General features: G+C 37.6%; 1 protein-coding gene across 1 annotated transcript in view; it reads left to right on the top strand.

The window, feature by feature from the left end:
- Positions 1 to 12,132, top strand: part of ATP9A (ATPase phospholipid transporting 9A) — a 165,092-nt gene that overhangs the window by 67,111 nt on the left and 85,849 nt on the right. The window contains exon 9 of the mRNA XM_020984234.2: positions 2,110 to 2,185. Coding sequence (XP_020839893.1) covers positions 2,110 to 2,185 — 76 coding nt within the window. The remainder of the gene's footprint in view (positions 1 to 2,109; positions 2,186 to 12,132) is intronic.

Raw genomic sequence — 12,132 nt, 5'->3', positions numbered from 1 at the left:
AAATTCTCAGTACCTTGTGATCATAGTTTATTTATTTTTTCTTCTGCTGCTAGTGTCAGGCATTGCTTTACAACTCATTGCCCTTTTTCCTAGATATCTGTGTTTCTGCTAATGTAAACTTCCTTCTCTCCCCTCAGACCCTCTGTACTGTACTTCTGTCTTCCACTGTCTAAAACCTGAGTAGCTGAGGATCTTGTCTCCTACATTGTCAAGAAAAGAAAGACTGGATCAGAGGAAGAAAGGAGAGGGGATGACAGTGGGAGCTTTATGGTATAGGGGAGATGGAGAAGCTAACGGCAAATGGCTTCAGAGGAAGGAGGTGCCTTTCTCATTGCCAAGGCTAACCTATTTACTTGTGCCCTACCCTCTCCCACCATGTCTAGGAGCTTACCCTTTCAATTATTGTATCTTTCATTTTCTTCTTATCTATTAGCTCCTGTGCCTACAAATGTTCCCAGTTCTCCCTCATTCTTAAAAAAAATGTTCATTTGACTCTGCCATCCTAACCTCCAGCAATCATCCTGTATTTCTTCTCCCTGTCACAGTCAGATTCTTAGGAAGAAATCAGCTACACTTGTTGCCTTCACTTCCTCAACTCCCACTCATTTGTGTCCCTTTGTAAACTGATTTTCATTCCCCCCTCCAGCTGCTACAGAAACTGCTTTCCTGAAGATTACCAGTTATAAGGGCAGCTAGGTGGCATAATGAACAGAACACTGAGTTCAGGTTTGGCCTCAGACATTTACTGGGGCAAGTCACTTAATTGCTGTTTGCCTCAGTTTCTTCAGTTCCCTGCAAACTGGGGATGATAATAGCACCTGCTTTCCATGGTTGTTGGGAGAACAAAATGAGATATTTGTAGAACACTTTGCAAACCTTGAAGTTCTGTATAAATTCTAGCAGTGATGATGTTGATTATTCTTAACTGCTAAATCAGATTCCCCTTTCAGTCTCAACTTCCTTGATCTCTCAGCTGCTTTAGATATTGTCAGCCATTCCCTCTCCCTACACTTCTCCTCTGGCTTTTGGGGCACTGCTCTCTCTGAATTTTCCTTATCCCTATCTGAATTCCCTTTTGTTGAGTCACCATCCTCTCCTTGCTGAATGTGAGTGCACCTCAAGGCTCTGTCTCCAAAATTCTTTGGTTGTCTCATCTGCTCCCGTGGATTAAGTTATCATTCTTATAAAGACAGCTCCCCTGCAAGTCATCCTTAACTCCCCAGGCCTAATCAGTTGACAGGTCTTGTTGATTATCTCTCTGCAATATCTCTTTGATCCATCACGTTCTTTAAACTCACACATCCTATTGCAGTAGCTTTCTAATTGGATTTCCTGTCTCTAGTCCCTTCTCTCTCTATTTCATCCTCCATGTAGCTGCCAGAATAATTTTCATAAGACATGGGTCTGACCATATCATTCCCCTGCTCAAAAATCTTCTGTGATTTTTTGTTGCTTTCAGGATAAATACAAATACCTCAAACCAACATATGAAGCCCCTTACAATCTGGCTGCAAGCTATTTGTCCAGACTTATTTTGTATTTCTTGTACTTTACATTCTAGCCACACAAATTTACTAGCTGTTCCCCAGACTCTATGTTGTATCTCTCATCTCTAAGTTAAGGCTGTATCAGATACTTGGAATGGAAGCACTTCTACCTCTCTTTTAGAATCTCTAGCTTTCTTCAAGAAAATATCCTACATAACTCCTCAGGGGCCAACTCCTAAACAAAACTGTTTGGCCCAGTCCTTTTCTTTCCCTCCTCAAATTACCTTATACTTTCTTATCTGCATCCTTGTTCAGCCCTACCCCCTGCTCCCAGTAGCATATAAGCACCTCGAAGACAGAGATTTGGGTTTTTTTTGTATCCCTAGCACCTAAAACCATGTCCAGCATCTAACCAGAAAGTGATTAAATAAATGTTAGTTGAATTTAATTTTGTGATACCTGCAAAGAGAAGAGAAGAATGATGACAAGTTTAAAGTTTTCTCTCATGATTTCAATGTACCTTCTTTCATAGCTCTAGATATAGTATGGGGCAGGGGTGAGGGGAACCTAGGAATTTTGTGAGGTTGACAAATAAATGTGTCTCCATCTTGATCTTTATCAGGAAGACAGTGACCCTTCCATCAATGAGAGCTTAAGTATAGAGAATACACTTTGGGCTGGCACAGTCATAGCGTCAGGTAAGTATGTGATTCCTGAGGAATATGTTAGCAATTTTAAAAAGAAAAAAAATCATTTCATAATTAGAATAATCATCCTCTGTCAAGTTGGGGAAATTAGTGGTAGAATGAAGTTTTTCACTTGTCCTAACACCTCAGGGGAGTTGAGTTGACATCTAATTGCCTCTCAGACATTTATAAAAGTGCAGGAATGGGAATTCCAATAGCCTGTGGGCCCTTCTGGATCATCCACTCTGAGAATAGGCCTTAATTGCTCCCTCTAGATTGACATCCTAATCTGTAACAGAAATTGTGTCAGATTGCATGTCATGATGGAAGCTTGTGTGAGAGACAGCAAAGCAAGGGCAGCACTTAAGGAGGGAGCCAGTCAATATGGAAGCATGTTATAATTCAGTTTGAAATGTGGTGTTTTATCTATGGAGGTGGGAGTAAAACCAAAGCTATTTGATTTTGAATGCTTATGATGAAATGCTCCCTAGGCATCCCCAAACAGAAGGTTCCCAAGGATTCACTACTGGCAACCATCAAATTTTCTGAAGATTGTGCCTTTGGAACCATGGGATTTTCCTTTGCCCTCTCCCTGGTAGCAGTTCTTGAGCACACTCCCAGCCCAGCTAGCCAGTTAGAGTGCAAGAGCTACTTTGCTAAAAAGTATGAGGGAATCACTGTATATATTAATAATTGGTAGGAGTGAAATATAGATGTTTACATAGGCTTATGGGTTAATTCAGCTTTATATGGTCTGACACAAGAAGCTAATGACTTGGCCAGGGTCTCAGTGTGCAGTGTCCCATAGTTGCTGCAGTTAGAATTAGATTTCAGGCCTTTTGGCTCCTAAACCTATGTGTCTTTTTCGGTTTATGTCTGCTTCTTCATCAACACTGTGTATGATATAGATGAAATCATTGACTCAGTATGGGCATGTTGTCTTCTCATTCCTTCCCTTCCTGCCTTTTTTTCTTCCCTTTCTGGATGTCTGTTGTTATTCAATGACAGTAATTATCCCTTCCTCAGTGAGCCTTCAAAGAAAATGAGTTAAATCAAAACCAACGTGATGAAAAGTGTACTAGATTTAGAGTCTAAGGATGTGCAAGCAAATGTTGGTTCTGAGATTTACTACCTGTGGGATCTTGGGCAAGTGACTCAACCTGTCTGTGCTTCATTTTCCTCATCTACACAAGGAAGGGGTTTGTACTAGATGACCTCCAAGGTCTTTCTAGCTACAAGTCTGTGGTCCCTGGAGGCATATTGGTCTTTATGGCTAAATAGTATTCATTTTGGACCACAAGTGGCATTGCTAGTCATGAACCTGATCTTCACCAAAAAGTGCCATGCCTTGGGGGAAGTCCCATGCTCACCTTGGCAGCTCTACATTCCACCACTTTTAGGGGGAGGACCAGGAAACTGCCAAGCTCTATGTAGTGCTCAGAGAATAAAGTTACTTAATTTAAATAGTTCTGAACCCCTACTGGGTAAAAATGTTCCTCTTCCCTGAATCTATTATATTTCATTGAGCCCTTTCATGTGACTTTGGCATAAAAGAAGCCAGCTTCCCATGGAAACAGATATATTTAGATATCATATGCAGTGTTTTGCTTTTTTGGTTGTTTTATATAATCATTAAAAACAAATAGGTAATGCATAATGGATTATCTATGATGTGCTGCATGCCGCTAGCTTCTCTTAGACCCATGCTACCTTCTAACTGTATTTAAATATTCTCTCAAGAATTTCAGAAAAGATAACGATTCACTGTTTCCTCACCCCTTCTAGCTCCCTCTGCCCTCGCCCCAGTGTTCTTGCTATAGGTAGGAAAGGGAGTGTAGGAAAAAGAACCTAATTTTCTTCTGGTGTTTTTTTAAATTGCACTAAGTTGCTTTTTAAATTCTCTTCTCACTCCTTTTTTTGCCATTTTAAATTCTTCCTTAAATTCGAATTGTCAATTATACATCTTATCTTGGGATTTCTTATGTTATTTCTATTTCTGTAAATATTCTCAAGTACCTTTTGCTGCTCTTATTTTATAGGCATTTATTTATCTATCTATTCATTCATTTGTTTATCTATTTGTTTATCTATCTATTTATTTATTTATTTATTCACTTACTCACTTATTGATTGATTGATTGGCAATTGGGGTTAAGTGACTTGCCCAGGGTCACACAGCTAGTAAGTGTCAAGTGTTTGGTCTGAGGTCGGATTTGTACTCAGGTCTTCCTGATTTCAGGGCCGGTGCCGTATCCACTGCGCCACTTAGCTGCCCCTTATTTCATAATCTTTTAAACAACATCAGAGCCTACCTTCCACTTATTATGTATTTGAACTTACAATTTCTTGTGTTATTTCTATTTTAGTATTTTTTCTAGTGTTTTTTGCTTTGCTAGTATTATTTTGTAATCTTTCTTTATATTCATATGTTATATATTAGAGACTGTCTTTTGTTTGCTCATTATCTTTTTTGATGGGTTTTAATTTTTTGATATTTTAAAAAAAATTTGTGTAAGTTTTAAAAAATATTTGATGGAAGCATGTGTATTGTTTTTTGAAGAAAGTGATGAAAAACTTGGCTTGGTTATAACCTGCTCCATCTTCTTCCAAGAAGTCTCTTTATGACATTGGTTTTCTGTGATGGAGACCTATAAAACTTTATGTTGTCATAAGTCTCCTTTTACTTTTTATCTAGATTAATAATTTACTTTGATGCTTGGATGGATCTGTGATTTCATAGATGTTGGTACTCCTGGCAACAGCATAGGCCCTCAAGCCATCCATACTTGTGTGACTCTCATCCATGTGTATTCATTTGCCCTTTTCTTAACTCTGAAAAACTTTTCTGATTATCTGTCTCGGAGATACAGGGAACCCCAGTACATAAAACATTAAAATAAGTTTTGTGTGGCTTTAAATGATCAACTCTAGAGAGATGTAGGGATTTGCATTCAAAGGCTATCCTATCTGTTCTCAAAACAACTCCCTTTGCATTCCAGATCCATGAGACCTGACTTCCTTTTCTTTTCCATATTAAATTTTTAAATATTTAAGGTAATTGCCTTAAAGGAATGGTTGACAATAATCTTTCTGCTTTCTAAGACAGTCAGCTGAGGGAATAATTCTCAGTGGCATCTCTTCTTTTCTAAGTTAAACATTAAAAAAATAGGGTCTAATGATATCACTCCCACCTATACATCATATACACGTTTGTATGCATTTAATTTTTGTTTAAGTTTTTTTTCTTTTGCTGAGCAATCCAAGAATGGAGAATATGCCCTCTTCCTCCCTCCTCCTCCAAGCAAAAAAGCTAAAATGTATTCCTGTATCTGCTTGATGTGTCATCTTAATGTGATTTCTGGGTTCAAATCCTTTCTCTGTCACTACCTGTGTAACTTTGCACAAGACCCTTAACTTCTGTAGGCCTTAATTTCCCCATCTGTAAAATGAGAGGGTTACTATCTAAGATTCCATTAAGCTCTACACCTATGATTTTTTTTAAAGAAACTTTATTTTAATGCAGCTTTTATTTGTTTTTAGTTTTAAATCCTCTCCTCCCATCCGCCTGCCCTTTGAGAAAGCAAGAAAAACTTGTTACAAATATGTATAGCCAAGAAAAAAAAATTCACATTCCCTCTAAAAAAATGTTTCAGTCTATATTCTGAGTCCATCAGCACTCTATCTAGAGACGGATAGCATGTTTCACCATGAATCTGCTGAAATTGTAGTTGGTCATTGTGTTTATCAGAGTTCCTAAGTCTTTCAGAGTTGTTTGTTTTTACAGTATTAGTGTTATTGTATAAATAATTCTTTTGGTTATATTTACCTCACTCTGCATCAGTTCATACAAGTCTTCCCAGGTTTTTCTGAAACTATCCCTTTTATCTTTTCTTTTTTAAAAAAAATTTTATTTGCTTTAAAGCACAGAGACTTCTAATTCTTTTTTTTTCTGTTCCAAATTCTCTCCCTACCCATTTCTTCACCCAGTGAGAAGGCAAGAAAAGCAGAACTCATTACAAGTATGTATAGTCATGCACAACAAATTTCTGCATTAGCTATGTTTCTTTTTTAAAAAAATTATTTTTCACCAATTACATATAAAAAGTTTTAACTTTTTTTTCAAATTTTGAATTTCAAATTATCTCCCTTCCCCAGTTCCTCCCCTTCATTGAGAAGGCAGGGAATTTGACATAGGTTATACATGTGTAGCCATGTAAAACATACTTCCATGTAAGTCATTCTGTGAAAGAAAACATAGATAAAATCCCAATAAAAATGAAGAAAAAGTGTGCTTTTAATCTGCATTTAGACTCCATCAGTTCTTTTTCTGGAAATGGATAGCATTTTCCATCCTAAGTCCTTAAGAATTGTTTTGGATCATTGTATTGCTGAGAATAGCTAAATTATTTACAGATGATCATCATACAATATTACTCTCACTGTATATAATGTTCTCCTGGTTCTATTAATTTCATTTTGCATCATTTCATGTAAGTCTTTCCAGATTTTTCTGAGAGCATCCTGCTTGTCATTTCTTATAGCACAATCGTATTCCATCACAATCATATACAACAAGTTTTTCAGCTATTCCCCAGTTGATATGCATCCCCTCAATTTCTAGTTCTTTGTCACCACTAAAAGAGCTGATTAGCTGTGTTTCAAAAGAAAAGGAAAACAAGAAAAAACATGCTTCAGTCTGCACTTTGAGTCCATCAGTTCTGTATCTGGTGGTTGATAACGTGTTTCATTGTAAGTCCTATGGAATTGTGGTGGGTCATTGTATTGATTAGAGTTTCTGAGTCTTTCAAAGTTGATTTCTTTACAAAGATATTTAATATCTTTGCTGTTAATTGCTGTAAATTGTTCCCTTGGTTCTGCTCACTTCCCTCTGTATCAGTTCATACATGTCTCTCGAGTTTTTTTGAAACCATTCTCATCATCATTTCTTATAGCATAATAGGATTTAATCATGTTTATACCATAATTTGTAGAATCATTCACCAATTAATGGGTGCTCCCTTAGTTTCCAATTTTTTGCCCCTACAGAAAGAGCTGCTATAAATATTTTTGTACATACGGGTTCTTTTCCTCTTTCTTTTATTTTTGTGAGATATAGAAATTATAGTGGAGATTGCTGGTTCAGAGTTTAATAGATTTTTGGGCTTAGATCCAATTTGTATTCCAGGATGGCTGAACCAGTGCACAGCTCCACTGACAGTGCTTTAACTTACCTATTTTCCTTCAGTCCCTCCAGTATTTGTCCTTTTCCTTTTTTGTTAGCTTTACCAATCTGGTGGACCTGGATCTACTCCTATTATGTTATGATACTAGGATTGGTTTGTCTCTAGCTCCACATTATTTGATAAAAATTATGAGAATTTAGCCTAAGCACCTTTCTAAGGTTCCCATTCTGGACCCGGGCAGACAGTAATGTTCTTTCAAAGATGTAGGTCTAAGGACTGCTAAATTTGAACTTTGATTCTCTGAGCCTCATTTGGAGTAGAAATTAAAAGCAAGGAAAACTGAAAGGAGCTTTATAACCAACTTGAGAAAAATGAGATTCCTTCTTTTATAGAAATAAAGACCAACGCCTCACCTTCAGGCTACTATGAAATTCCAAGGACCTGTGTTCCTGCTGTTAACAGTTATGTAAGCAGGGATTGGCCATGTGCCTGAAGCCATAGACTTCTGCCAGGTCTGAGGAGGATGCGCCCTAAACAGGAAGTTGCATAGAGCTGGGGCAAATTAAAGCTATGTCCCAACCAAGAACCAGCTGATTATTTCATCCCAATAAATTTAGTTTTAGATACTCAGAAGTTTTTGTAGAAGAATGGTTTTTCATTTTCTCCTGTACTGCCAATTCCCCCATGAAAGGTACTCATTTAAGAAGAGGGAAGACCATTATTCCCCCTACCTTTCCCAACGCACCAACATGCCATATTATCCTGTAAATCTTCCACTGGGAGTCTATTCAGCATGCTGGGGGTCTTCTGCTAGATCTCTCCAAGCAGTCACTCATCAAGCATTCGTGAAGCATTTACTAAAGGCCATCACTATGCTGAGTGCTGGGGATACAAAGAGAGGCCAGAAAACCCCAGCCCCCCAAATCCTGTGGTCTCTCCCCTCAAGAAATTGTATTGATACTAATGAAGCCCTGACTTTAAGTTATCCTTTGTTATACTACATTACTGGGTTGAGTCCTTTCCCATTTGTGTATCTACCTTCATATGCTGTTTCTCTTGCATAATTATTATTTTTCCTTCAAGACAGTCATTGCCTTAAATTTTCTTTATTTTTAGTTTTCATTGGTATCTTTTGTTTTCATATTATCTTCATTTCAAAAGACATTCTTTCCTTGTCTCTTGCCTAATATACCATCCTTTATAGCAAATAATTTAAATAAAAGGGAGACAGAAAGCAGTTCAATCAGTAAACCTTTATTAAGCACCTACTATGTGTAAGGCACTGAATTAAGTGCAGGGGATACAAAGAAAGGCAAAAAATGGTCCTTGCCCTCAAGGAGCTTGTAGTCAAATGGGAGAGACAACATGAAAATAACCATGTATAAAGTATAAACAAGCTATGGACAGGATAAATAGGAAATGATCAGCAGAGGAAATGGACTGGAATTAAGAGGGATTGGGAATGGTTTCCTGTAGAAAATGGGATTTTGGCTAGAACTTGAAGAAAGTCATTGAAGCTGAGAAGTGGAGATGGGGAAGGAGAGTATTCCATGCTTGGGAGATGGCCAGTGAAAATTCCTAGAATTGAGACAAGAAGTTCAACAAAACCTACCAACAGACCAGCTAGGTCAGATGGTATATTCTTGTGTAATTCTTAGACACAAAGAATGTAGTCAGGGATACTCATTATAACTAAGTGTTGAGAGAATATTCATAGGATCGAAAATTGAAAGAGATTGGAGAGATCACTGAGCACAACCCCTTCCCTTTACAATGGAAGAAGCTGAGACTCAGAAAAGGAAAATGCCTTAGCCAGGGTGACAGGAGCAGCAGATAGCAGAGACAGGACTTCAGCCCGGATCCTCTGACTTTACCTCCAATGCTTTCCAGTGTTACTGTCCTGCCCCCTTTTTAATATCATATTCAGCTAGTCAAATATAGTGAATAAGAAGACTGGTGATAAGTAAATAATTGATCATAAATTATGCATTTTAAGGGGCAGCTAGGTGGCACAGTGGATAGAGCACCGGCCCTGAAGTCAGGAAGACCTGAGTTCACATCTGGCCTCAGATCAAACACTTGACACTTACTAGCTGTGTGACCCTGGGCAAGTCACTTAACCCCAATTGCCTAAAAGCAAAAAAAAATGCATTTTAAGAGGCTTGGTTTCTTTTCAGTTGCATAGAGATGCACAAAAATGAGTTGATAGCATGATCTATTCTCTGTTGCTAAAAAGGTCTTTTGGATTTTCTGCCCCAATTTTATTTTTATATATGCGTGTGTACTTTGTTTGAGTTGTTTTTCTTTGAGGGTCTTAACGAAGAAAACTCATTTCTGATTGCTGAAGGTCATTATCCAAAATTTCCTCCCCTTTTTAATAATTATGCTTTAAAGGAGTAAGTCTAATTGCTTTCAGCTGAACCTTCCCTGATTATGGGAGGCATGATATAAATAGGTCTTCTTGAGAAAATTTTGATGCTAGTAATATTTTTTTCTAAAATATTAACTATGAAATCATATGTTTGTTGAAAATACTGTATATGGGAACTTTTCAGTATGAAAACAGATTAAATTTCTTGTATTTTGTTCCAGAAGTCCTCAGGCTCTTGTGGTTCTGTCATTATAGTTCAAGTCCCAGTTAATTGGGGAAGCATTGTTCTGAAGCCCAGACCTCAGCTAATTGGAGTGGACTAGTGCACTTCAGCAGCGTCCTGGAGCCTGTGGTCTAGCCTTCAGACCAGAATGCAGCAGAGCCTGTCATCTCTACCATCTGCTGTAGCCACAGGGACCACTGAAGGGGGCCCTGGCTGCTGCAGGAATAGCCTGCCATCTGCTGATGAGAATGCTCAGCTTTCTCCACTTAGCCATCTGGCTGATAATACTGAGTAGAGTGCACATAAAATATTAAATTTAAGATTTGAGCTTTCCAAATGTGCATTATATTTGGAAAAGAAATATATACATTAAAAATAATTTAGAAGAAAATTTCAGATCCTTTAGTTTGAGAATTTGGGCTTATTCTACACATGTTTAATCCCTTAGGGGTGTGTGTGTGTGTGTGTGTGTGTGTGTGTGTGTGTTTAAAAACCTTCATATTTTTGTGTCTAATTCTGAACAGTAGTTGCATGTTTGTGAGAGAATTTACTTCATCTCTCCCAGAGGACCTGGATTCAAATCATAACTCTGTCACTTTCTACTTGGGTACCCTTGGACAAGTAACTTGACCTTTCTGGACCTCATTTACCTTATCTGTAAAATGGGATTGGATAAGATGACCTCCAATATCTCTTCCATCTCTAATTAGAATGTATGAATGCAGCTGTTGTAGCAGAGTGTAGGCTGTTTATAGATCCAGTGGTTCCTCAAGTACTAGTTAAGTCTACATGCAGTAGATGCTTAATAAATGTTTATTGATTTGATTTGGTCTGCCTGTTGGTTTAAAACCAGGGAAGAGAATAAAACTTTTAAGGAATCTGTGGCTCTCTCTAAAGTGCTATCTTTCCCTTGAAACTAGAAACCACAAACACTTAGCAATAATTTTTTTGTAACTTTGTGTTAAGTATTGTTCCTTTACCTTTATTTTTTACTGCTAAAGTAAGTCATTTGACATAATTGGACTTTATATAGTTATACATTTGCACAAAGTCAAAATTCTCAGTTGACTGTTAGGTTGCTTGAATATTTTTTTATCTGTTTTTAAACAGAGGCATGCTTTTCAAATTTCCAAATGACACAAAGCTAAATCTATGTTGGGGAATAGAGTTAGGATCCAAAAAGATATCAACAAATGAGAACTTTGGGCCAGATCAAATAAGATGAAATTTAATAGGGATGGATAACTGTTCAGGCTTATATTTGGTATCAAAAAATCAATTTCCTATGTAACCTATGTAAAGTGGGAAAGTATGGTTGGATGTCAGTTTCTAAGTACGAGGTTTGTGTGTCACCGTGGACTTTTAATCTGTGTAATATGGCAGCCAAAAAACTTAGTTTGATCTTCAGTGCACTCTGAGAGGCAGAGTCAAGGAATAGAGAGTTGTTATTTCTGTTCAACTCTGTTCTGGTCAAATCATGTGTGGAGTGTTGTGTTTAGTTCTATGTCCCATGTTTTAGGAAGGACGGAGAAGGGTGATCAGGATGTGGGAAGACTTTTAGTTAATACCAAATAAGGATCAGCTGAAAGAACTGGTCGATGTTTAGCTTCAGAATAGAAGACTTCGGGCTGACACGATAGCTGTTTGCAGCTATTTTGAAGTCTTTCATGTGACAGCGTAATTAGATTTGGTCTCCATGGTCCCAGAAGGCAGAACTAGGAACAGTGGATGGAAGTTTTGACTAAAAAAATTTTTTTTTGATGCAAGGTAAATATTTCTAACAATTAGATTTAATCCAAAAGTAGAATAGATTTTCTTTGGAGACAGTAGGTTTTCCATCCTTGGAGGTCTTCAAGAAGAGGCTGACTGACTTTGTTAGGTGTTTGTTTACATTTCACCTTTAAGAGTGAAATGATTTTTTTAAAAAGAAAGATAATTAAAAATCATGTGACTGCCATCTCAACTGACCAGACAACAGCTATCATTTGCTTCTGTGCTGTTAGTCTGGCTGTGCTCCATTACCTCCTTAAAGCAACTTGGCAGCTAACATTTACTGAGCTTCAGAGATGACACTGATAAACTGGGCATGAGTCTGTAGCAAGTATAGCCTCACAGCCATGTGGAAGATTGATCACGTCTACTGATTGGACAATTCCAATTGTCTCTGCAACTAGAATCTCTT

The sequence above is a fragment of the Phascolarctos cinereus genome, unplaced genomic scaffold (genome assembly GCF_003287225.1).
Source record: "Phascolarctos cinereus isolate Bilbo 61053 unplaced genomic scaffold, phaCin_HiC Scaffold_2;HRSCAF=192, whole genome shotgun sequence".
In the NCBI taxonomy this organism is placed as follows: domain Eukaryota; kingdom Metazoa; phylum Chordata; class Mammalia; order Diprotodontia; family Phascolarctidae; genus Phascolarctos; species Phascolarctos cinereus.
This window is presented reverse-complemented; position numbering and strand designations above follow the sequence as displayed.